The following is a 26,072-nucleotide window of genomic DNA, read 5'->3' on the forward strand; positions in this document are numbered from 1 at the left end:
AAAACACATCCATCATTCATCTGTAAATCCATTTCATCATATCTAATCCAAAACTCTGCAAATATTAACAGTCAGCCACAGAAAAAATAGCATTTTAGCAACAAGCTATCACATGACAAGAACTAGTAGTTACAGCTTTGTTAGAAATCTTTTGGATCAAAATTTAAACTTATCTTTCAGTTTATGGAATTCAGAAATTTCTTGATGATTTAACTAACAGGTTGATTTTAACTTGTTGATTTAACTAACAGAACTTAATCTAAAGTAAGGAAAAGGCATGTAAGTGACTGACTTACCTTATGTTTTTTAACTTATGGTTGATAAATCTATTCTTCCAAGAGCAGCTCCTCCAAAACATATAATTTCAGTTCCAACCACAAAACCAGAAAAGAGACAGCCTTTTCTGACACATTTACAAATATACTAACATGATTTTGACATCAACTTTGTGTTCTGAGCTGAATAACAAAATCTGTATGATAGAAGTTTCATAAACTTCTCAGATTGAAGTAAAGCAGCATTCTTTGAACTTGAAATTAAAACTAAGTTACACTAATACTGGATAAATACTTAATATCTTAAGGAAAGAAAGATTATTAACATAATGACATCGCTATTTTAGAAATACTATTCGCAAAATGGTCATGAAAATAATTTTGTTTACAAAAAACGACAAGTCCATGCTTCGAAACATTAGAAATAGGCAATTTTCAGCACTTAATCTATTATTTATTTAATTTTAAAAAGCTGGTCTTCATCTGAATGCTCTTCTATGGGTTTCAGTTCCCTAAAGCAAACATCACTATTAAAAAAACCCTGTTCCCTATATTAATCTGAAAAAAAGAAAAGTGCCCATGAATATCACATCTGTAGAACTGCAAGGGAATGTATATGCCTTGGAAACCATTTGAGTGAAAGGATACAAGTTTTGGTATAATGGGATTAATGATTTCAATGCACGGCTTGCATTTATAGCTGTTGCACGAACCATAATAGGCAGAATTTTTCCATTCACAATAGCACCATCAAAGAGTGGACCAAAAAATGGAACCTGAATAAAAAATTAAGAAGTTCAACATAAAGCAAGACAGGATTGTAGCTATAACAATTAGCAATCAACATTAACAATAGAGCACTCAAATATATGTCTTTTCCCCTCCTCATTACTAGATAATCAAACCAGTTATTGTGTTGCAAGTCAGACCTTTTCTCTTGTGGAAATATACAGCCATATAACTGCTTGATATCCTTGGCAACAGATAACACAGCATTTGAAAAAAATTAAGTAACTATCTGAATGTCTCATCAAAGATCATTTCCAACATTTGCTGCAAAAATCCTAGGAACAGTCATGCATATAATGTTTATGAGGTTGATAGGCTAGATGATAATATTATAAATGGTAAGAAGCAAAAGAAATAATTGTTCAAATTCTAAAATATTTTTTATCATGGCTCTAGTTATTAACATGTCTATAAGGACCAACCCAGGGTGAAAGTGTCATACAGTTACTGGTGTATTGACCCTCACCTTCTATTTTTGTTTTCCTTCTGTTCTTCTTCTTTTCTATATAAACTGAACAAAAGCACTGTAAGCCCTTAACAGAAGAAATCTGTGGTGAAAGTTTCGTCTCTTTGGAGCCTAATTGTAAAACCTTATTTGTGAGATCAGTGGAAAACCTTAATATTTAGAATAGCTAGCCCCCAAAAGGTGAACAGAACAGATAGATCTTATGTTTTGGCATTACATATCTCTCTAATCCATCGTCATTTTGCAATTAAACCAAACCAAACCAAACCAAACCAAACATTCAGTAGTAAGTATCTTCATTTCCTGTCCAAGTGAATAAAGTTCTGAAGCTGCTGACATAAAACAGGAGAAAAGTAACAAAATTTGTGCATCAGCTCAGCAAAGGTAGCAGAGTGTACACTAAATATTCTTCCTGCTAAAAGGAAACAAATTCTGCAAAAGAATTTTAGATCCCTGTGTTATCTTTGCCATTAGTCATTTACTGTAGTTTTGAGAAACTGAAATCTGATGGAAGGCACTTTTTTCACATACAAGGATTTCTTTTTGGACTTACAACAATCCCTGTTTTCAGCAGTATTTGTTTTCCTTCTTAACCCGCATGCTCCCAATATTACAACTATTTGTATTTAAAATAGTAAAAGAAAGAATATACTTATTAGTTAACAATATAAGTAATCCAACAGTAACAAACTGATTATTATTTCATGCCTATCGGTAGATAGAGGAAATCATCATGAGGTAATCCTATTTCTGCAATACCTCTTTTATTAATATGAGTGCTTGTAATAATAATTTTAATAAAGTATAGAAATTCATGGCAAGTGACATCACACACAGAAGTTAGGTAGTACAAATACTCATGTCTACTTTTACTCGGTCAGTTTAGTGTTCACAACCCTAACCACTGCTTTAAGAACAGGGCCAGCACTGACATTTGAGGAACAGTCATTAGAAAGAATGTGTGTTCTTATGCCTAAGGGCTGAGTGGCCTTGCTTTACTGAATTAATCTCCAAACTCTTGTGTGGAGATAAGAAGAAAGTTAGAAATAGTTTTGAGAGAAAAAAAGGGGAATATGACATGGATGGAGGAAGTTGGAACCAGCCATTATACAGCTACCTTGGTTATGTATATATTATATATATTTACTATAATATTTTAATTACTACACAGAATATTATAGTTTTGTTTCCGTATTATGTTGTTAGCAGATATGCTTTAACAGCATCAGGCCTTTGCAATTTCAAATTACTTATTTTACTATGCACTGTATTCACTGAGCTCTCCCTTTTCTTTCCTACCACCACTGCAACTGTCCATGGTTAAGACATCACCTTGTTGGATCAATCTATTATACCAAAACCTCAGATTCTAAACGAAACTCAGTTCATGTTAAACACATGAAGGAAACACAAAAGAAAACAAACCCTTACCTCAGGCTTTTTCATGATCTGGATACTGAACATATGGTTTTTCATGGGATAGATAACTATAAGAACATCACCAAATTCTGTTGGAATTATTCCTCTTCTATAATCTCGAGTATGTTCTGACCAGACAATGTGTACTTCATCATTTCCTAAATGTCTTAGCTGAAAAATCAGGGATAAAATGTCATCAGTTTGAACATTCTTAATTAATATTCTATAGCCATACAGCTATATTAAATGTACATATTTAAAAAGACAAGCCCACTAAAAAAAAGTGAAGAAAAATTAGTAAAATAACCAAATTACACAACAGTTATTTTACAATTTCAGTGTATTAGTTGAGAGGACTGGTTTGTGCTATAAATTTCTATACACTGGTGTTAATTTCTATTTAAATTAACATATATATGAATATCTGTTTCCTACTGGAAGCTAAAATTTTGTTGATATTTTCTCAAGAATGCAGAGCAGTTCAACCTGATTTACTAAAATGTGTTCAAGATTGCCATCACTGATGGGGAGAAAATGACTAAATTCTGTATGAACTTCTACAGTATATGAATGGAGATGTGTTTAAAAGTTACATATCCGAGAAGTTAACCTCATCATTCTAGCCAAATTCGAAACTGCCTACTACAACCAAAAAGCTTTTAAAGGAAAATAGCTACTGCATTCTCCAGAGCTCCCAGAATAACTAAGATAAATGCTCATTTTCCATGAAACTAGCTTCCATGAAACTTTGTAAAAATAACACCCTACTCCCCTACAAACTATGAAATGGTTCTTGATCTGGCTCAGAATGTCTGAATGGGTTCCTCAAAATCCATGCTGTATCCTCAGATGTAATCATGTAACCAGATTAAGGAATTCCTTGAACACTCTGGAATTATCTGATTGAAGAACCAAAACACTCCTTCTGATAAACATTATCTTCTGGTACCAAATGTTCACATCATGTAGAGAGGCTTTATGTATATTGATCCAATACATTCAGATTATTAAATGTGAGACTCTTTCCAGTAAGAGTTATTTCCGAAAATTCAAACTGGAATATCTTTTTTATCTCCTAGTGCATCACGTTATTGACAATTGTCTTCACCCCTGTTCTCAGCTTGTTTCCACAGCTTTAGGTAGGTGGAACTTGTCAAACAATCACCTTGATGTTATTCAAAGGACTGCACTGTTTAACACATAACATCCAAATACCACTCTGAGCATGTACAAGAAGCTATTCTATATAAAAAAGCAACAATTTGCCATAGCACTAAATAAAAGCAAAACACATGCAGTCTTCAGAGAAATTTAATTGTAATTATTCACTTCTTTATTTTATAAAATCTCCTGGAATGCTACTTTTGTCTTATCAGTTTTCAGTAGCAGACTCAAAAAAGGCAAAAAAAGGCCAAAAAAAAAAAGACAAAAAGAAGCTGTCTCTGCTCTTCTCTGTTAGCTTTAAATGGTATCAGACTGAAGAACAGGGTTGTATTTCTGTTAAAAAAAAAGATTTTCTTCGGTGTTGGATTGGGTGAAGGACAGGTGGCTTCAATACCCTATCTCTTCTTTCATGCTCAACAAGTAATTTGTTTTGTCTGGACCAGACTGTACATGCACCTACTCTAAAATGGCTGTGGTGCCTTTGATGCCAGCTGTTCTTGCCTTTTGGGTAGATGGCTGAATTATTTTGAACAACACTTACTTAGGGATACTCCTGCACCAACACTTAAACCCAACCCAGCAAAAGAATTGGTTGTATCAACATTCACTACAGTGAGCTTTATTTTACTAGGTTAGAATAAAGCCAGACAGCCACATGAATGGCTGACGTGCAACAAACAGCAGCTGAAGGACCCCTGGTTAGCACTTTACTATGACAAACACCATAAAAGACAATTAATTGCAAAATTGACCCTCTCCTACCTTAGAATCATAGAATAATTTAGGCTGGAAAACCTCTGAGATTATCAAGATCATCTGTTAACCTAACACTGCCAAGTCCATCACTAAACCATGTCACTAAGCACCACATCTATACATCTTTTAAGTACCTTTAGGGATGACAACTCCACCACTTCCCTGGGTAACCTGTTCCAATGCTTGAAAACTCTTTCTGTTAAGAAGTTTTTCCTAATATCCAGCCTAAACTGCCCCTAGTGTAACTTGAGGCCACTTCCTTGTCCTGTCTCTTGTTTCTTGGAGAGCAGATTCACCTCCACATCATTACAATCTCCTTTCATCTAGTTGTAGAAAGCAATAAAGTCAATAAGAGCAGTAAGAGTGACAAGAAGCACACTTAGTTGTTTTTCCTTTCCTGGCTCTAGCTTGGAAGACTTGTAAGATAAACTCCAAAATACACAACAAAGAACCCTCCAACACCCCCAGATCACCAGGAAAGCAATTTCTCCTTCTTACCTTTTAGTTTTGCAGCAAAATATTAATTTAAGAAACCTTGCACTGTGGCACCAGAACAGTCCCATCCATTGATTTTCATCAGGACAGAGTTCTATCTTTTAAGTTTACATAAGGTTCAGCTTCATTTCAGTCTCTTCTAGCATTGCTGTCTAATAAATCATTATCTTTGGCCTCCTCTTCTTTGGTCACAGTTAACCAACTTCTCTCTTCAGGCATGAGATAATTTTTTTTAATGGATCACAAACATGATCCGAGGGGGGAAAATATATGCCAGGTTTTTGTTTTAAATTCAGCTCATTTAATTGTACTGGTTTCATAGCCCAAGAAAACAACTTGTTGGCACCTGTTTTTTAAGCATGACAGAAGTGAAAAGCAGGGTTGTCACATCTTAAACTGGCTATATCACCAGAGAAGTCAGTGAGGAATTGCACCTCAGATTAAAAAAAAATTCCCATTTTGCTTCCCTAGTGAAGTGACAGTCAAACTAGCTGTTGAAATATGACAATGATAAGGTATCAGGGACTACCAGGCTTGCACTTGGAAGGAAGTGAAAACCTCAGGGAGAATGAGGCTGCCCAGCCAAAGAGAAAGCATGAGAAAAATCAGTTTGGGCATGAAGTGTTGTGGAATGTAAAAAACCCACATGATCTTAGATTGAGGGATGGCCATCTGGAGCACTGACTGAACTCATTGAACCAACTGCCAAAAAGCAGAACTGGGGCTGATACGCCATCACTGCACTGCGCCATTCATAATTCAGCAAGACCAAACTGTTTACTTAAAGAATTTTTCCTCCTTTACTTGCCATCTTTGGACTCAGAGACAACAAACTCACAGACTGTTAGAAACAAGTGATGCTGACAGTGTAAATGCCAAATAAACAGCTTTAAAATCCAAAACATATAGAGAGTTTAGACACTGCAGCTTCTTGAGGCTATCACTGCCTCTGAATTTCATTTGTCAAAGGTTGCCCCTGTGTACCTGATACTGACACCTGCAGTTAATCAGATAGGATACGAGTTCTTGCAGTTCTATGAAAGTTACCCATATGGAGCATCACTACTGATATGTTTTCACATTAGACTGAAACAGATTTTGCTGTGATAGAAGTGTACTGTGTGGTTATTTCAGCAGGATTACTGACAAGGGACACATATTTTTGGATGCCAAGTGTACTGAAGCCATCAGTGACCTTTCTTTCCAATTTCCAAGTTTGCTTAATACTCAAATATACGTGTGAGAATACATTCCAGGCTGAAAGCAGAAACTTCCTCAGAGGAAAAGAGAAATGTATCAGATTATTTCAGAGTTCCAAATCCTGTCAAATATATTTCACTGCATGATTACTGTCAAGAATGGTCTGGCAATGATCCAGTTTGAGTAAAACGCAGAATGGCATCTCTGTGACATGAGAGTCAAAATCAGAGGATGCAAGTAGGTGGATGATGCTATAAAGTATGAACGGTGATATATAACAAAAAGAGAAGTGCTCACAATAATCACATTGTTATTATAGATGGTCAGATGTCTGACAAAAATAATAGACAAGAAAACAAAGGTTTTTTCAGAAGAAGCTCTGACACTACTAACACAGTGCTTCTTTATTGCTTCTTTCAGATATCCTCGCTTTGGTCAGCAAGAAAAGCTTCTGAAAAAGCACAAATGGTGGTAACTTGACTTATCAACAACACTTGATTCATGGAAGAGATCTGATACCTGAAACTGACTTGAAAAGCTTTCCGGGCTTATTTCATCTGCTAGGTTTTGCATAAATCTTTTAGAAAGAAGAATTTTAGATTTCTTCTCAATTTTTCATTTGAGAACCTTGAAATCCAGCAGTGCTAAACAACCAGATCTCCTGCAAGCACAGCAAACATTTTGAGAATCCATCATTCACTTATACCACAGGAGAACCAGAGACTGACCTCTTTCAACTCTTATCTGGTTCTTTATTTCTTTGTATTGAATTGGAAACGTCACAGAATTCAGTGCCCTGGACACAAGTAGGAGAAAGATACTGAGCTACAACTACCTCTGCTCATTGAAACCTTAAGGACAGAAAAAAACATGATTTCCCAAGAAGGTGTGGTCCCAGTGTGATCTAACAGAATGGGATTTGGTGCACACAGAATGGACAGCTGTCAAGACTGAATTCTGTTTTAATGGTTATTCAAATCTCACCACCAGTTGTCTTCACACTTATTACCTGACCTTGTTTTCCTGAAATTACAGTTTCTTATGTGCTTACATCACAGTGAGCATAACAAAGTGCAAATCAGTACCAGGGACATAAGTCACTGCAATAATATAAATAATAAGAAGTCCTAAAATAATGTTATACTTTGAACTGGTGATACACTGGAAACACTGGGAATTATGTTTACACACCAATATTCTAACACTCTAAATGCGGATCACACTGCCCTAGAGAGTTTATTATCTAAGCATAAGACATGACACAAAGCATGGAGATGGACAAATGCAAAGAAGGTGTTTTACAAATGTAAAAAGGTGTTAAAGATTAGAAAAATGTTGTTTATATAAGCATTCTTCAAGAATCAAAGTATCAAGACCAGAGAAAGGAAGGCTCATCAATCAAAACAACAGGTTACAATACAGAGAATAAATTTTAACTGTGTGTATGGAAAGGCTATGTTGGAAGAAAGGTTAGGTGGGAAAAAAGAAGAGTTGTAAGCACAAAATGAATGTAAGAATCCAGAAAGTGGACCAAATTAAAGATGATTTCAGGCTATTGGGCACAAGTGACAGGCACAATGGTCATGTTATCTGTGATGATCCGGAAAGGTGGCAATGAGAAAGAGATTAAGAGCTCTGTTTTAGCCATTTTAAACCTGAGCTGTTGGGAAGACAGCCCTGAGGAGGTAAAAGAGACAAACAGATTTTTTTAAGGCTTGCTTTGAAACTCTACTCCATTAGAACAAATATATAAAAATGACTGACTGTTAGGTTACCTGAAATTTCAAATTTAACTCAAAATACTTTAAAATATTCTTACTCTATAACCATCATCATGTGTCAGCTCTCCTAATACATTTATGTTAACTGAATACAAAAGAAACGTGAAATAAATATAACCAGGAGGGATGATCAAATCTAATTTTGATACATTAGTGTCATATGCTGTACATGTTACAATAGCAGCCAGACTTTAAACTAAGCTGCAGGCTATACTGAAATTTCCAAATGGCAGATTGTTCTAAGTGATACCAAGTATAATTGAAGTAATAAACGATAGTAAAAGCAAAGCACACTGTCAGGAAGAATTTAAGTATTTACTTTTTAAAATTAAATGAGTTAGGTTTGGAAAGGCAAGACAAGTGAAATAATGCAGGGCTCAATTTACTGAAAATTCCTTTTATTTATCTGTTACATTAACCCTTGAACTCTTGCCAAAATTACTGTAATTTCTAATACCCACTTATCTAAAGGAGGCAGAAAAAAGCTATTATATTTTCTTCTCATAGAAGAGCTAGCCTCAACTTTTTTCTTCTTCAAAAATTGAAGTGTTTATTACAAAAAAAACCAAAATGAGCAAAGATATATGAAATAATGGCTTTATGCAGCTACTTTTGTCCATTTAATGTTAACAGCACTACTGCCTACAGTGCATGCACCTTCTAGATGAATCTTTCACAAAACTTTGTCTCAATAACTACAGTGTGTTAGGGGTTTTGTTTGGTTTGGGTTTTTAGCAATATGTGTACCTAACTGTAACTTGAAAAAATACTGTATTAATAATTCACATCTATAAATTTTCAAGTTCCCAATACATGTTAGCAACACAATAAAATAACCGTAAGTACTGGGAGCTGTAACGATTTTATGGTTAGGATCATGTCATGCACAATTTAGAATTGTTTAATATACCAAAAGCTCAAGATTAATTAGTACTCTAAACACTAACATTACTACTTTTTATTTACATACTGTGTGTAAAAAATTCTCACTGGCAATGCCTTCACTCCTTTAGGAAGTTTCTCCTAAGGAAGGAGGAACTAGACTGGTGATAGCTCCTTTATGTGCCTCTACAACCTTTCTCGTTCTGTGAATTGAGTCTTCACATTGTTTAGTTCTCATATTTTCTGCAAGCTTGTTCTTGTAAGGTTAGTGTAAATACTTTTTACTCTAACCTTTAATTGTAACAAAACCAGAATGGATTGCATTATCAGCATTAAACTTTTAATTTTGTATTTGCAAATTAAATGGTTATTTTATGTACGTATTTCAATCTTAAGTTCCGTTACACAACCAGAAGTTTTTCACTGGTTCTTGAATTCATGCCTTTTTTTGCTCTTGTTCATATCATGAGAAAAAAATGCTTCAGGGGTATCAAGACACTTAAAAGTTTAATTTACTACTCTCTAAGACTGATGGAAAATCCGTTTCAAAATGGCTTAGCCCCTGAAACAGCAGAATCTTGATTTTACAGTGGCTCAACTGGCAGGAAGAAGTTTTGTTTAAATTTAATTTAGTTTCCATTTATAAGATGAACCTATCATGTACCTCTAGGCACATTTACAATATAAAAACCAGCAGCCATCTGAAGACAACTACTGCAAGTTTGCTTGTTTTTCTGCCATTGAATAAAACAGACAAAAAATCCCATGAAAGACCTGTAGAGAAGCTCAAATCCCAAGTTTCTCTGAAGGTCACAAACAGTACATGCACTCAGCGCAGTCAGAACTGTTAGCACTCACATGGCTCTCAAATAATTTTGATAGTGTGTGTGAGCTGATTTCATAAAACACGATCCTTCTGCTGATATGTTCAGTCCAAGCAGCATGAGTAGTTGCAGAAATAGTAAATGAATTAAGACTGTACTCCTACTCATGTCTCTTGATAGCACTTGCTGATTTATCTCAAGATGTAAACTTCAGCTGATGTTTCTTTCAAGTTTAGGATGAATTTCTTAACATCTCTCTTTGCTGCTGGGTCCTTGATATCTAATACTTCTTCCCATGAAGTCTTTACTTGCTGAGTAGGAGCACTAGAAGTCTTACTACTCTATCTCCTTTACTTAACATATCATCATTAAACATACACAAAACGAACAGCTTTAAAACATTATTAGATTTGATTGGAATGAGCCAAAAACTGTTAGGGAAGGGAGAAGAAACAGAGATAGAGGCTCACAAGCCTCTGTTCTTGGGAAAATATGCTGAAAAAGAACAAAATCAACACACTGAGGAAGAACAGAAAAGAAACCCACAGAGAAATAAAGTAGCTTGATTTAACAGTCAACCAGTAGCTGAGCCACAAATATAATCTCAATCTATTGATCCACTCTACATATCTATACAGACCTCAAATATTCCAAATCACTGACGAGTGAGACTGTCAGTAAAGCAGGAGAGAAACAGGTCTGGAGCAAGCTGGAATTGTGAAGAAGCCCAGCTGACACAATTTTCACAAGCTGAGTCACAGAAAGCCTGGACCAGCCCTGAACCTTGCCTGGCAAGAACAGCTACATGTAGATGCAGGGTGCTCTGTGGTGGTGTATCCCTCCCTACCTCTTTGGACTTAGAAATGCTTGCTAGGCCTTGGCCTTGACAAACAGCACATGGGCTAAGCTCCTCTTCAGTGTATCAGAAACACTGGTCCCAAGAGCTTGTGCTATCTAATAAGCTCCTGTTTTTTAATCAACAACCTTGGAAGCTTGTTTTTCTTGCATGAATAACAGTCCAAGTGGAACTGGTAATTGAAGTTGTAATCAAACTGCCAAAGAAAGTTACCAACCCAAATTGTGGATAGAATGGAAAATTCTTATGACTAAATTCAACTCTCTTTCAGCCCTATAAACAGTGCTTGGAAGTGAGACCCTTTGAGCTCTCCTGGCAGCAGCCAACAATCTCTGAGTGGGACCCCCCTCAGAGGCAGCAAACCCTCAAGTTTGCTGTACTCAGAGGATTGCTGAGAAATGCCACCAATGGAGCCTGGGCTGATAGTCCTGCTGCTCAAGGACCAACCCCTTCACTTGTTGAGAAGATGCAAAGGCATCTGACATGAGTGGTTCACTGAACTCAAGGAGAATGTTTTACAGGTGTATACCTCATACATACTCCTTTAGATCTGTGTGCATGCAAGTGTAAATGTGCTATACCAACTGTACTATCAATGTTGCTCTTAGATTAAGTACTTTATATTTGTAAGTAAGTTAGGCCTACAGGTGAGTTACTGTTGTGCTATAGTAAATTCTATAGAACCTTTTGTTAAGTTGTTTAAATTAAGCTATCAATGTTAAGAGCTGTTAAATTTACATGCCAGAAAAATCTTTAAGCCCAAACTGTTGCTCGAGTCTGGGGCTAAGTTTGGCAAGGAGATCCACTCTGAATGTTGTGACTCACTGGGAGGATCTTCCTCATTGCTTTTTATCCTTACCCTTCCTCATCCTTACCCTTTTTCCATCCCCTGCCTCCCCACAGACCATACTTGGTTGATTTTAGATTTATTGATTGATTTTTCATTTTAGTCTGACTTTTCTCTGTGTGCTTTAAGTAGGAAGTAGACTGAACCTTGCCAATGAAGAGTCACACTTTTATTTGAATATTACACCTGCTTTTGCCAATGCCTTTGCTGGTCATTCTTTGAGTTATCTAAAACACTCCTCCATGACACGCTCCTGGAAACAGACATGAGATCTTGCCTCTGTGCTCAGCTGAAGTCCACAGCATTTTCAAATTATTCACTATTAATTAAGTTTCACTATTAACCATTTTTCACCCATCTTCCCCCTTTTCAACACTTTGTAATGATCTAACTCAAATAGATTATAAACAAACATTGTAAGGTTAATTACAAGCTGTGTTTTATAAAAACAGGTTTTTGTTTAAAAAATAAAGAAGCCAGTCAACTTAAACAGACCCCCCCCATTGTTCTATACTAAAACAGTAGCAATAGTAGCAATTTTAAAATGAGTTATTTTTGCTATTAACCACTTCTATAAATCATTTAACAACCTCAGTATTACCCTGACTCTACTTCAGGAAAAAAAGAACAGAAAGGATGCAGCATAATAGGCACACAAGCAAAAGCATTTTTCATTTAAAAACCCCACCAAACCAACCTGAGATGGAACAGTGAGAAGTTAGAATTCATAGTTAGTCTATAATAAGAACAATAATATTTTTTCTTCAAGTTGAACACAAAGAAAAAGAAGTCATTAATAATTGAAGCTTGCCAGAGGCATGGCTATTTCTCTCTTTACTAACTGTCTACCATCTAATTTAATTACAAGTATTAAAGTCCATGCTGAGGTCAACCAGCTTCAGTTCCTCCAATATTACACTTCAACCAGTGCTCATTAACGTGTCTAGTGAATGGATTAGCACATCTGAAGATGTATGTATGCAGGATGGGGGGACAGTCTGAGGGGACAGTCTGAGGATAGTTAATTGTTCATTTATAGTAGGACACATGTTCGAGATTGCAACTTATTATCACTAATGTGGAATTTATTAAATTCTAAAGAAAAAAAATACCAATACAGAAAAACATTTTTTTTTGTTAATGCAGCTATAAGAGATCATATCACTGTTGAGAATCTGTGCCTCCTCCAGGACAATACACCTTACATACAATAAACATCGTCTTCATATTTCTTACTATTTTTTTAAGGGAAAATTATGTTAATAACCTGCACATGACCATTAGATGAATAAAAAGTCATCTCAGAAAGCATTCACAACATATTTCTTAATTGGCATCTAAGGTTTCAAAAGTACTAAGACATCATTCAGATGTAATACTTTTTCTTCTGCACCAACCATTACCTCCCTGTACTTTTCAATTGTTCTTGCCAACAATTCCAATGACTGGAAAAATAACCAGTATGGTAAAATTAGAAATTGGCAGAGAATATACAACTTAGCAGGTAAAGATGTTATGATATTTTATGGTGTTTTGTTGTTGTGTTGGATTTTTTTTAAAGTTACTGGATTTTCTTTGACTCTAATTTCTCTAGGTTTATTACCAAGAGAACACAATTCAGAGACACCGACCTTTTTTGTTAAGGAGTCATCTGAATCAGAAGGCATTCTTGTTGACACATGGAACATGACTTCCACTGTTGAGGTAGCAAAATATGGAGTGGTCAATCCAGTGCTTTTGTTTTTTTGTAGTCCTCCCATAAAACCACAATGGTTTGTGAGATTTACCTAGAAACAAAGACCAGAAAACTTTACCAAAAAAATTAGCAGGTAATAAATACACTCTTTATACTTTAAAATGCACTTTCAACTGAACTTTAAAAGCGAAGATCCTTTTCCCAACAGTATAGTTATACTTGGTTTCTAAAAGAGTTCAGACTTGCTGACTAGACTGGAAACCAACTGCAGTGCACTAGCATTCTATATTCCATGGTCACCAAAGAAGCCACTGGAAAGATGAGATTAGAAGAAAGGAACGATTGTGTAAATAATATTGACTGCATTATTCCCTGATCATTTGAATGTAGTCACTTACATGTGCTTTCTCAATTTTTTAAAATTCTCTGATGTACATCAACCTTGACCTGAGCTTTGGAAAAACTCTGTGTAACAGCCAGAGAATTTATGACCTTCCATATATTTTTTTAAGAATTTTTCATTCTGTGAGTATAAAAAAATTCTCAGTAAACTAACTGATAATTTGTAAAAAAGCTTTTAAGTCTTAGATCGATGGGAAATAGTCTGACACTGAAATAAGTAAGCATTGTTAATTAAATGTGCTGTTTCACCTTTAAAACAGTGACTACAAAAAGTTGTTTTTCAGATGTGAATACATTTAATTTCTGCCCGCTTGAGATATATTTGTTTCCTTGATACTAAAGGATGCAGAATTTAATGCTAAAATGTTAAAATATTAGTCATCTCATTGTGGAATATTAATCCAAACTAGCAACTCTTTAAACTAGCTAATACTGCCTAAGAGAATTAAACAACTAAGGAGGGATATTTTATGGTACTAGTGTTGTTTTTTTCCTCCTGAATGTGGGAAATAAACATCTGTGTTCATGAAAGTCAGCAGAATTGTAGCTGTTTTCCTCTGTTCCTGTGGGAAAGTCAGTCATTATCCACACAGTTAATCTGGTAGTGTCCTTTTATACCTAAGGAGTAAGGAAACACAAAGAACAAATAAGATAGACACTTATGTGGACACTCCTGATGAGCACAAGTTACAAGAAGAGCAAAAAACCTGCAGCTTCCTATACAGCCAACCAGGACCAAAAGTCATTCCTGTATTCTGTGCAACAGTGCCAAATTGAACTTTACAGTGGTAGTTAATCCTGTGCATCTGAAAGGTGGAAAAAAGGAAATCCTTATGACAGTATTGAACAAGTGAATTAAGAGCTGCAGGACGACATAGATGATGGGGTAGATCACAATATTTCTGACTGCTGGAAGAGGAGAGTGGACTGTGTGAACTGATACATGCCTGCAGTGGAAGGCAGGAAGAAGAGAGTATGTGAGAAGCTGCTTGTCTGTAGTTTTTGAAGTTCCAAATTTGAGCAAAGCTCAAACTTCAATGGACTTGACACTTTACAAGCTTACAGGGAAATCAAGATGCCTCCTAATCAGTCCATGAAAGCCAAGTACAGGACTGCACATTAAAGAATTATCTTTGCCTGCACTGACTCTCTTCAGTTGTTGAGAGCTTGAATTCAAATGGCCAGTAATGCTAATGAAACTAAACCAGGAATTCTTCTCTAAGTCCCATTTTTAAACTGCTGTATTTCAGTACTTGTGAGTAATGCCGAAGAGCTGAAGACTTGTAATATACGAAGATATTGGTAATTGTCTTTGTAAAAATACCTAGGATAAAAACATTTAATAAATACCTCCCAGCCAAGACCAGCTACAAAATCCTCATAGGCTTGACTTCCCCCAGTATTCGTAAGAATGGAGTGTTTATCTTCCTGTCCCTCAGCAACATAAAACACTGCAATCTTGTGTGTCTCTCGGCTGTAAAACAGAATGGTCATTGCAGGACAGTGCCTTAACCAATATGAAATGAAAATATGTAAACAATACACACAGAGCATGGCTTTTAAAGCATAAAAAATGCATAGTGGAATTACAGTACAATTTTATGGCTTCTTCTTGGATATTCCCTACATTTTCATGTCCTCATTCTGTCCTTTTTAGTGTCATCTTCTCTAGAGTCTGAAGTTTTGCGATACATGAGCAACATTTACCCCTCTCATCACTTCTAAGATGCAGGGTGGTGCTGCTTGTACTAATTACTAATGGAATAGGTGGGTTTTTGACATGGGCAAAACCTGTAATGTGGGCATTATCCACACTGCACTGCCCATTAACAACAGCACCTTCTGAACACTGTGAAAATGCAGCTTGTCCAACTGAATGAAGAATCTTTACATGTTTTTTGAAGATCATAATCATTTAAATGTCTTCTGTTGACAGATTATTGTTAGACATTGGAACAAATGGAGATGGTTTCTCACACTTCTACAACTTCCACTGGGTTTTGTTTCAACTTCTACAAAAACAAGTCAGTTTTCAATTCTGTGCTACAATTCTAACTAGAAGTCTGTGTCTTCAAATACTGGGACCATTTGAAACAGCTAAACAATCAACCAAAACTTAAAATATGAGGGCTTTGATATATCAAAGTTTTAAAAGAATTAAATGTTATGCATACACAAATGTTAAAAATTATAAGGTGTTTTGAAATTTGTTTATCTCATGATATTTTATGTGCAGAATTTGACCCTACAAATAAAACTGATGCAACTTCAGTATAACAGAAAAAAACTACAGTACGATGCAAAATACATTAATAATTAAAAAAACTATTAAAAAAGTCAGCTCAACTCTCACATCTATGCAATTAGAGCCATTTGAGTAAAAGCACACTTAAAACAAGTAAGTAGGCAGTCATTAAAAGAATTTACCATTGTCTTGAGTCCAAATTTCTGAGTTCTCGAAGTAACTTCTCATTTTTCTTCAGGAGATGAAAGCTCCTTCTAAATAGAGAAATTTGTAACTCTTTTATTACCTCTTCACTGATGGATACAGAACAGTACAACAATGGTACAACAACATATCCGGGTCCACTCAGGAACAGTCAACAAATGCTTCTACCTTTTCAACAGTCCTTTCTTAACATATATAAATTAAGACATCTTGAAAAATATATACAAGCAATTTTTCTTACTCCAGCAAATCTTCTACATTCATTATAGCCCTGAGTATAACCTTTATTTCTTTCCACTTTCTTCTGTCAACCCCTTGGATCTGACTGAGATCCATTTCTTCTCTACAGAAGAACCATAAAATACATATGTTTACAAAAAGACACTCCCATTAGTCTGCTGTTGTAAGGAGTGGGTGCATTCAACACAGAACTTTTGCTACCCTGAACTGCAGAGCAGAACTTAGCTCAGTAATCATCCAGCCAGCTGTAACAATTTAAACAAAAAACAAAACCAATGTGCTAGAGAAAGAAGGGCAGTTTTCATCTCTTTTCAACTGTGCTTAAGATGTTTCCCACAAAACACTGTGGAATTAAGAGCAGTCCTGCTCAAAACCAGACTGCCTTGAGGAATTAAAGACCTAAATAAGAAGGGTTGTAACACCAATGTTCTGTCTGATTCCACTGACACCTCAGCGACACAGATTATTTTTGTTTTACCGAATATCCATTTCTCTTCACAGTAGAAAAATATATCAATTATTCTAATATGGAATTTGAAAGCAGCGGCAGAAGATTTCAGAAAGACCCATAAATTCTAGGATTTGTAATATTTGTACATACCCCCATGTATATGCAGACATGCACTTAACCACACCCACACAAAAATAATAATGTTAAGAGACATTACTTCTGTAATTGAACATGGTTCTCTCCTGTTCTAAACAATATTCAAACAGTATTCAAGCACAGCCAGTGTTGAAATAAATAGTAGGGGACACATCTTTCTCATTAGCTAATACACATGCAAGGCTTTGAGGCTGCATGCAAGCATGGTTTTAGCAGACAAAACAGCAGGACACTGTCCAGTGACACAATAGCTGAGAATATGACACTTTCTGAGTATTATTCTGACATTGAAAGGTAATGATTTTTGCAGCAACATACATGGGAAGCAAAGAAAATACATGATTCCTTCAATTTGCCTTACAACACTTTCTAAAGAAAGACTATGAATCACAATAAATGCAACAGATTCCTCCTTTCTGTCTCTCTAAATGACAGGCTGAAAAGCAGAAGAAAGCTGCCATTTAGGTCTTAGATGCACATCCCCTCTCTTTTGTTAGCTGACCTGGAATATTTTTGGCTTAACAAACTCTATTATCAAGGTAAGAACAGCACAGCTCCTTAAAAAAAGTTCTTAAAATATGATTAGTTTTACCTTTTATCCCATGAATTCATTCCTAGTATACTGAGAAGTAATCTACAGTAGTAAAATGCTGACTGTGGCTTTTGTGAGGTTGGCTCGTCCTGCTCCATAGCCCTCATATTTACATCATTGAAATGCTTTTCAACAAACTCTCTCTCTTCTGTGTGCTGTTTCAGAATTGCATTGATGACATCATTCTCCTGCTTTTCTGAGATGCAGACTGGTTGAGGAGCAGGGATGTTGAGTGAAACACCAGTTCTCTGTAAGCATTCAGGGCTTGTAACACCTAAATACTGCAGCAGCTCATCAAGAGCATCTTCTTCATCTCTAATTGTATCCCATGTTGGTACAGTGTCTCTAAATTTCCTTTTAACTTGGAGTGTAATTCCATCTCTTGCAGATACATCCTCCACATGCTCAAAAGATGAAAGAGCATCTTCTGGTTTATCTTGCTGAGATAATGAAAGTGCAAAAGATGTTTGTTGTGAAGATCCACATAAAGATGATGGTCCATACAAAATGGCCGAATCCCAGGAGTATTTGCCAGACAGATCACGCACTATAATTCTAACATTTGAATTAGCTGATGCAAGTCCAGCAGACAGTCCTCCCCCAGGCATGTCATCTTCTGCTTGGATTTGTATGCAAGACACCAGGGAAGTATTGTTTAATACAAAGAATTGAAGATTTGGGTTCTCAAAAAGTTCAGGAGAAAGCTCAGGACTTTCACTGTATGGATTGTCATTGTTTTCACACACTTGACTGGTCAGCATAGCAGGACCTCCACTCATAGGATAATGGCCCAAGTGGTTGACTAGATGTGTTATCACAGTACGAGCAGCAACAGAAATTAATCCTTGTTGCATGTGAGTTTTCACTGCAAGAGAAAGAGCACAGATTTTAAAAGAACAATTCAAAAAATAACACTGAGATTTATGTGTTTCTTTTGGTCTCTTCCTGAGAGAATGAGTGCTGCAAGCTGAGGATACATGCAACTCAGTAACAGAAAATTTGTATGCTGGTGGCCATTGGTCTCATATATAAACAGCATGAAAAATCCTAAAACAGTTAAAGAAGTATATCCATTATTTTACAGTCATGTCTATGTCTACAGATTATACCACCTTTGCCATAGCTTTATCAGCACTGTTCTTCTAAAATATACGATTTCTTATGTAGTGAAAATAAATCTTGAATTGTTATTGAAGTAGAGATCATAACTGTGTTTCAAGATGTCCACTCCAACTGCAGTGTATTTTTATATTTATACACATCATTACACAGAGAAATACAAAGGAAGATAGATGCACAAAAGGTCTAATCCATCTTAATTTCCCTGGGGAGCATATAGCTGTAGGTCAGCTTGAGCATAGCGCTGGATAATTTTAAAGTACAAAATCAAAGACCAGGCTGCTTATATTGAACATGAGCTAACATTATCAAAATTTTTAAAAATGAAATCTCATGCCACAACTGCATTTTAAGAAGCTTCAGGATAGAAAACCTTGGGAGGGAGAAAGAAAAGTTAATTGTGCCCATCTTATGTGAAATTCATCCTCTGAGATGCACTGGTATTTCAATATGTTTTTTGCCACTTCCCTCTTTGCTGCATGCCTTCAACTTACATGTTATGTCAACTAAATTCATTTTAATGATTATATCACACCCTGCTAAAACAGTACTATATTGTTACTGAATTATTCTTATCAAGTCCACCTCACATGAATACATGAGCTGGACAAAGTGACTCTCTCAGGCAGATAACCATTAACTGGTTCAGGGGACCCACTGAAAAACCCATACACAAAAATATTACACTGCAGAATAAAATTGGTGGAAGAGAGAACAAAATCAAAATGGCAAAGTACTTATTTTCTATATCCTCTCTCGTAACTGGGCATGGGTGCCCTGAATTTGGGATTTTTAAAGGGAAGATTAAAAACCTGTACTCCTCAGGATTACATCATGTATTTTAAATTACATTGAACATTGAAAACTGCTGCAAACACTTCCCATCTTCTTTCTCACCAAAATCCATCAAACCAGAATGTTCTGAATGATGTTACTTTTTCATTCAGTGTTTACTGAGAATATGGAACCTCTTGGGCATAGAAGTAAAGTATAATGAATTAATCTCCCTTTATGTTGGATATTTATAAGCTGTAAAACCTAATGTTTAATAAACAAATTTCTGTTTCAAATGTTTTAATTGGTTTAACTGGAAAAATTAAGGCAAATTTGTCATGTGTACTGACTGCCATTATAGATCTTCAGTTTCTGAAGATGGATGCATTCAGCAACTGCAAAAATAAACAGGTAGTATGTATTTGTCTTTTTTTTCCCCCAAAAGGTTTGGGTACAGCATGTAGGAGATGTTTGGGATTCTGGCTATTCTCTTCCTTTAGGAAGCACTACATCTGAACTGCTAATAGGGAAATATTTAATCCAGTTAATAGCTGGCAAAATCACCATAACATTTACAAAATTCTAAAACTCATATCTACTCAAGTATTTTAATGAATTAATGCCTTCAAAATTCATACAAGCAAATCAGAAATTATATTTTATCATCTATAGCCTTCTTGAGGTTTAAAATTTACAAATACAAAAACATTCAGTGATGCTGAATTATGTGTCCAGATACTGGCAGCATACAAGGATATTAAGTTATAGTGCCATCTGCTGAAACATAAGAAGGAACTGGAAGCAGATTTTATACAAAACAGAGAAAATAAATTGGGTGCTTGGAGAATAATTTGTCAGCACAATATTAACTAGCACCTGGACAATGCAGAGGGTGGCTCATCTTTATCAGGATATTTATACCAAGTATTTACCACTTGCCACTGCAGAGATAAATAAAGTAATATTTTCTCAGGTTCCCTGGTACAGAGACACACAAGCTTTCCAGATACCAGAAGTCCCACTCTCTAAAGGTTAAATGCCCCCTGTTAAGTTCTGCTGAGAAACCTGAAGAAATAAGGACCTTCTAGCATATGTTATTACTATTACTGCTGTGTGCCAAACCCTGAAGATCTCAAACTGACCACGGTTGTTTTGTACCTGTGTGTGTGAATTTACACCCTTAGGAGCCTAAGGGACACATGGAAAAAAGAAAGGTGATGCAGTGAGACAAAGAGGGGAACAATTAATTTAAATTTGGAAGATCCATTCTCAGTCCTAATACAGCCTTGCCCTGAAAACCTTGCACTTGAATTAAAATCATAGATCTGTCATTGTTTCTTTTATAAAATTTGAACACTACATCTGAGTCTTCTCTCAGAATACAGTGACACAGAAAACTTAAATTAGAAGTATCAAGAGAAGTATACTGAAAAGTAGACTGTAAGATGCAACCTGCTATGTTGAAATAATATAAAGTAATCTTGAAACATTTTTGCCACACAGAAAAACAGATTTTTATGATGATTTCCCCAGGAATAAAAAAATGAAAAATCCCAAGCCTAGTAATGCATTCTGAAATTATGAAAATTTTAAATTAACTTAGCAACTTAATTTATTCCTAGAAGAATATCTCTTCAATCAGTCATAACTGGACATTCAATATATTAAAACCTTAAAATGAGTATCTAAATCTTGCTCTTTGCTTCTGGAGGGCAAATGAAAATACGCAATAATGCAAGCCATCACAGCTTTACCACAAATTCTACAAACTGTCATATCTTTACACATTAAGGCAGTCCAGCTCACTGCTTTGTTGACCTGTCTTCCTGAGAGAATACATTGCTGCTTTCTTCACAATGGTACTGCCTCTGGCATGGGCAATGTCATTTAAATATGTACATGATCATTGGGTAATTTACAAGAAGCATGTTATACTATTTATTTTTCTCAGTCCTGAAATTACCTCTTTTGTGGAAAGGCTGAAGGTCCATCACTACTATTTTGTATCTGTGGCATGAATGAAGGATTCCTTAAGATGTGCTATTAACTTTTTAATTCAACTTTGGCTGAAAAGCTTTAAGCAACTATGGTTATGTAGAAGTAAAAAACAATGACTGAAGGGGGAATTTAACTCTCCTTATCATTTTAGCTGTCTAAAGAATGATAACCTGTACAGACTGATTAATCTCAAATTCAATGGGACGAATCACTCTCTAAAAACACTTCTTTTTCTTTCATTATGTTTAGAGGGGGCCTAAGAGGGTCCCTCCTAGCTAGAGCAGGTGGATGCCCAAAGGAGGCTGTGATCCTGTGGAAAGCCCACACTTTACCAGGCTCCTGGCAGGAGCTCTGGTGCTGTGGAGAGAGGAGCCCATGGTGGAGCAGGCTTGCTAGGAGGGCTTGTGACCCAATGGAGGAGGCACGCTGGCCTACAGCATTGAGCCATGTGAAGGGGACCCACAGTAGAGCATTCATGAAGAACTGCAGTTTGTGGGAAGGACTTGTGTTGTAGAAGTCTCCTGTGTGAGGGCCCCCATGCTGGAGCAGGGGAAGAGCATGAGGAGTCCTTCCCCTGTGGAGGAAGGAGAAGCAGAGACAATGTGTGGTGAAGTGACTGCAGTCCCCGAGTCCCCATCTCCCTGCACCACTAGGGGCAAGAAGGAGGTAGAAATTTACAAGGAAGTTAAGGCCAAGAAGGAGGGAGGGGTAGGGGTATGATGTTTGGAAGACTTGGTCTTATTTCTCATTATCCTACCCTGATTTGCTTGGTAATAAATTCAATTAATTTCCCTAAGTCAAATCTATTTTGGCCATGACAGTGATTGGTGAGTGATCTCTTCCTGCCTTCATCTCAACTCATGAGCCTTTCCTTAATTTTCTCTCCCCTGCATAGATGAGGAGGAGAATAATGGAGCAGCACTGGTGGGCAGCTGGCATCCAGCCAGGGTCAAACCACCACCATCACCATTTGTATGCCTGTACTGTAGCCAGAGTAGGTTGTTGCCAACACTAACTGCAGGAACAGTTCATCAGCCTTCACTTAGACAAGCCCAGGGATTCTTCAGATGTATGAAAGCATCACAGACTTGCTGCCAGCAAGTTCTGATGATGGAATAAAAGCTTCCTACTGATGTCCTTACTGAGAGCTCCTAAAAGTTCATTCTGGTTTAAATGTAACAGTTTAATATACTTAATACCTAATTTTGAAGTTATTCTTTATATATCTCATATTAAAATCTACCACTTTACCAGCTACAGAAAGAAGAACAAAGACAATTTTACAGATAATCCTAGGTTAAGAGCTTCCTTGTGAGTGACAGAACTTGTAAAGTTCTGAAAAAGAGAAGCCAATAATCATCTTCTCTCTTGACATACGCCTGTTCCCCGAGGATTTAAAAAATCTTTGTCCTGCTGTTTATTGCATGGCTTGCTCCACACCTCTCAGTAGATCCTGTCTCCACTACACAGCTGTGTCACTCTAAGTCCTTAATCTTCTTGGTCTCATACCACATTATGCTGTGGCTATGTATCCACAAACTTGTGACGGATCTGACCTTGAACAATGGAGGCATAACAGGGTAAGTCAATCACATCCATTAAAGCACCCTGTCTTCTTAAGAATTCTGTCATTTCAGCACTTGCAGCTTTGCTTGTGACCTAAGGAAAGAGACTCACAATTCCTACCCTGTTTTTGTAAAACTTCCCTGAATTCCCTGTAACTTCTGCCCTGCTCATTTCCATTTCTTCAAGAAAGATACTGTGATAGCCCTTTTACTCTACTAAAAGATGCTGACCCATTGGCATTCTGTTCTGCTGCTAGCTTGTACTAATTGACCCTTGGTCTTGACAGAGACCCAGACTGGTTGTTATCCACTAGTTTTACTCCTCTCGCTCCTCCAACAATGCCAGGGAGAACAGATGCTGTGCAACCGGTCAAGCACTGCCAATTTTATTCTCTGTCTGGCAATGGGGACTAGAAGTGCCAAGGTTGCAGAACCAGGGTTGCATTATAATGCTGTAGGTCTGCCAATTAAATTTTACAGTCTAACTTACAATTCCAGAGCCCTGAAACTTAATTTATCTGGAGAAATAAAAGGAACATCTGAAATTACTTTTATTAAGAAATTTAACAAGAAATCATAAAAGAAAAGATCATGGTTGGAAATGCAAAATGAAGATATTGATGCTAAGGCTTTGTGCAACCGTATTCATTTAAAGAGAAATCTATTCAGGGTTGTCTTTTCAGATTGTCAAATTAAAAAAGCCACACAGCATTTGCTTCTAACCCATAATTACAGATTATTACAGAATACAAAAGATGCCAGGCATAAAAAGCTACTACAATTCACTACACTGTAATAGAACATGCAGTGGAAGTAAATTTTGGCAAATGCTTTAAATATTAGCTTTACATAATATGTATAGGTGAGACTGTAATTAGGACAGAATGAATCCTTCGAAGCCTCTTTCATTCTGACCCTGCAGATGATTACTTTTTGCTAATAAGGCCACAGCCATTTGACGAAAAGCCAACTATAGTACCTTGCTTCATTCTTCGGTAAATTTAATAATTACAGCTCCTCCTGCCAGTAGTTCTCAGATCAGACTTGTTCAATCCAATACTGAGCTTATTAGGGGACAGCTCTATGTTTAGAATTCTTTGGCCAAAAAAGTACTTGAGGATGATGAAGCATGCCTTAGACAAGGGCACAATGATTAGCCATTTTCTCTACATAAAAAACAGCACGTAGTCACTGCAGACCACAAAATCACCTGCTGTTAGCACACAGCTGCTACAAAGAACTGCTGCATTTATCTGGTTCTTAATACCCTTAAAAAAGCCTAAATGGAACAACTTAATACAGAGGCAGAATAGCACTACACAGAGTTGCTCGTATCTTAATCTCATCTTTTTCAATTTTCTTCCCTATGCAACCATTTGATATTTACGAGATACACTGCATAATCCATGATAGTCCTCTGTAGCTTAGATTCTTGATTCTTTATTTTTGAATTATGAAGAAAATGTTAATTCCCATGTCTCCTAAGGTTCTAACCAGACGAGAGAAAATTTCTCTCTTTTTAAAAAAATCTGTGTTTTTAAGCAGTGTAAAAAGAGATCAACAAAAAATTATGACAGGCTAAAAAAATTCATGGAAAGCACTCAATACTGCAATGTCAAACAGGAACAAAAATCCAAAATTCTTCTAGAAAAAGGAGCAAAATAAGGAAAAATCAAATTAATTTACTGAAGGTAAAATGAAAAGCAACATTTATCCATGTTGCAGTACTTAACACTTCTGCGGATACACAGAGCACAGAAGAATCCATATCCTATCGATCTTGGTGTTGTTCAGAACATACTTATTTCAGTTAATCAAATGGTAATTGCTCAAAATTACATTTGCTCATTCCATACTAATGGTTCTCACCTAGTGTCTACATATAGCTGAAAACCTGTGCTGTAGACCAACGCTTAAATAATGAAAACCCAGAAAAAAATTTTTTGAAAGAAAATGTATTTAGGCAATTAGACAAACCTTCAGTGACTGGCTGAAGTTTAGAAGACCTCTCAGAGTCTGGAGAATGCAGTGGTTCTGGTTCCTTTAAGCTCTCTAAATGCATAAAAGGATCATAATCCATACATGCCAGATCAGAAAGGCTTAGAGGAAAATATTTCGGGTTGCTAAAACACTGAGACCCATAGACACATCCATGCAGAACCTAGAACAAAACCAGAATTTCATTACATTAACTACTGAAACTCATACTTCATAGTTTTATAAGAAATGAAGTTTATTTTTATTTGCATTTTAAGAATCTATTTCTTAGAAGGCAGGCATGATGAAACATTGGAAAATTTTAGATGCATAATGTTTACAGAAACAAACTCTGGTGTATAAAGAAAATTATTACCACCAAAGTGGAATTTAACAATAACGAAACAAAACTCACAAAACAATCATTAAACTACCTTTATTTTTAGATCTCCTATCTTCTTTAATTACATATGCTAGGTCTAAGCTGCTGAGTTTTTAATCCCCTTTCCTTGCGAAAAGGATAAAAACCCCTTTCTCCTGTGTTCCTAAAGCCAGTAATTGTTACTTAGTGCTTTTGCTTTTCTCATTGCTAAATGAAACTGCTTGACATATAAAAGTTACATCCTTTTGTATGAAATGTACAGTTAGTCTTCTACAATACGAGCATCTGCAATCTATATGACAATAGAAAAAAAAAGGCTTGGTTAACCATCCAAAATGTAAACCAAAAATGTACTACTCCAAATATACCAAAGGTCAAGCTGATGCAGCGAAACATACAAGAACTGAGCCAGCAATCTATATTTCAGGAGTAGAACGGAGGTCAGCTTACAGAAAACTTTTGCCTTCATTTCCATGGAAACTGACACTACCTCCATATATAATAATTCTTGAAAAGT

The 26,072-nt window shown here is 36.1% G+C and overlaps 1 protein-coding gene across 9 annotated transcripts in view; it reads right to left on the bottom strand.

The window, feature by feature from the left end:
* Nucleotides 1–26,072, bottom strand: part of RALGAPA1 (Ral GTPase activating protein catalytic subunit alpha 1) — a 131,352-nt gene that overhangs the window by 33,186 nt on the left and 72,094 nt on the right. For all 9 annotated transcript variants that reach the window (XR_009486976.1, XR_009486975.1, XM_059849918.1 and 6 more), the window contains 7 exons: nt 25,174–25,357; nt 17,741–18,605; nt 16,280–16,351; nt 15,203–15,326; nt 13,386–13,541; nt 2,962–3,120; nt 924–1,051 (listed from right to left, as the gene is read on the bottom strand). Coding sequence is in view for 7 of the 9 variants with exons in the window: in XM_059849918.1 (XP_059705901.1) it covers nt 924–1,051; nt 2,962–3,120; nt 13,386–13,541; nt 15,203–15,326; nt 16,280–16,351; nt 17,741–18,605; nt 25,174–25,357 (1,688 nt within the window). In the remaining 2 variants the exon portion in view is untranslated. The remainder of the gene's footprint in view (nt 1–923; nt 1,052–2,961; nt 3,121–13,385; nt 13,542–15,202; nt 15,327–16,279; nt 16,352–17,740; nt 18,606–25,173; nt 25,358–26,072) is intronic.

The sequence above is a fragment of the Haemorhous mexicanus genome, chromosome 6 (assembly GCF_027477595.1).
Source record: "Haemorhous mexicanus isolate bHaeMex1 chromosome 6, bHaeMex1.pri, whole genome shotgun sequence".
Taxonomy (NCBI): Eukaryota; Metazoa; Chordata; class Aves; order Passeriformes; family Fringillidae; genus Haemorhous; species Haemorhous mexicanus.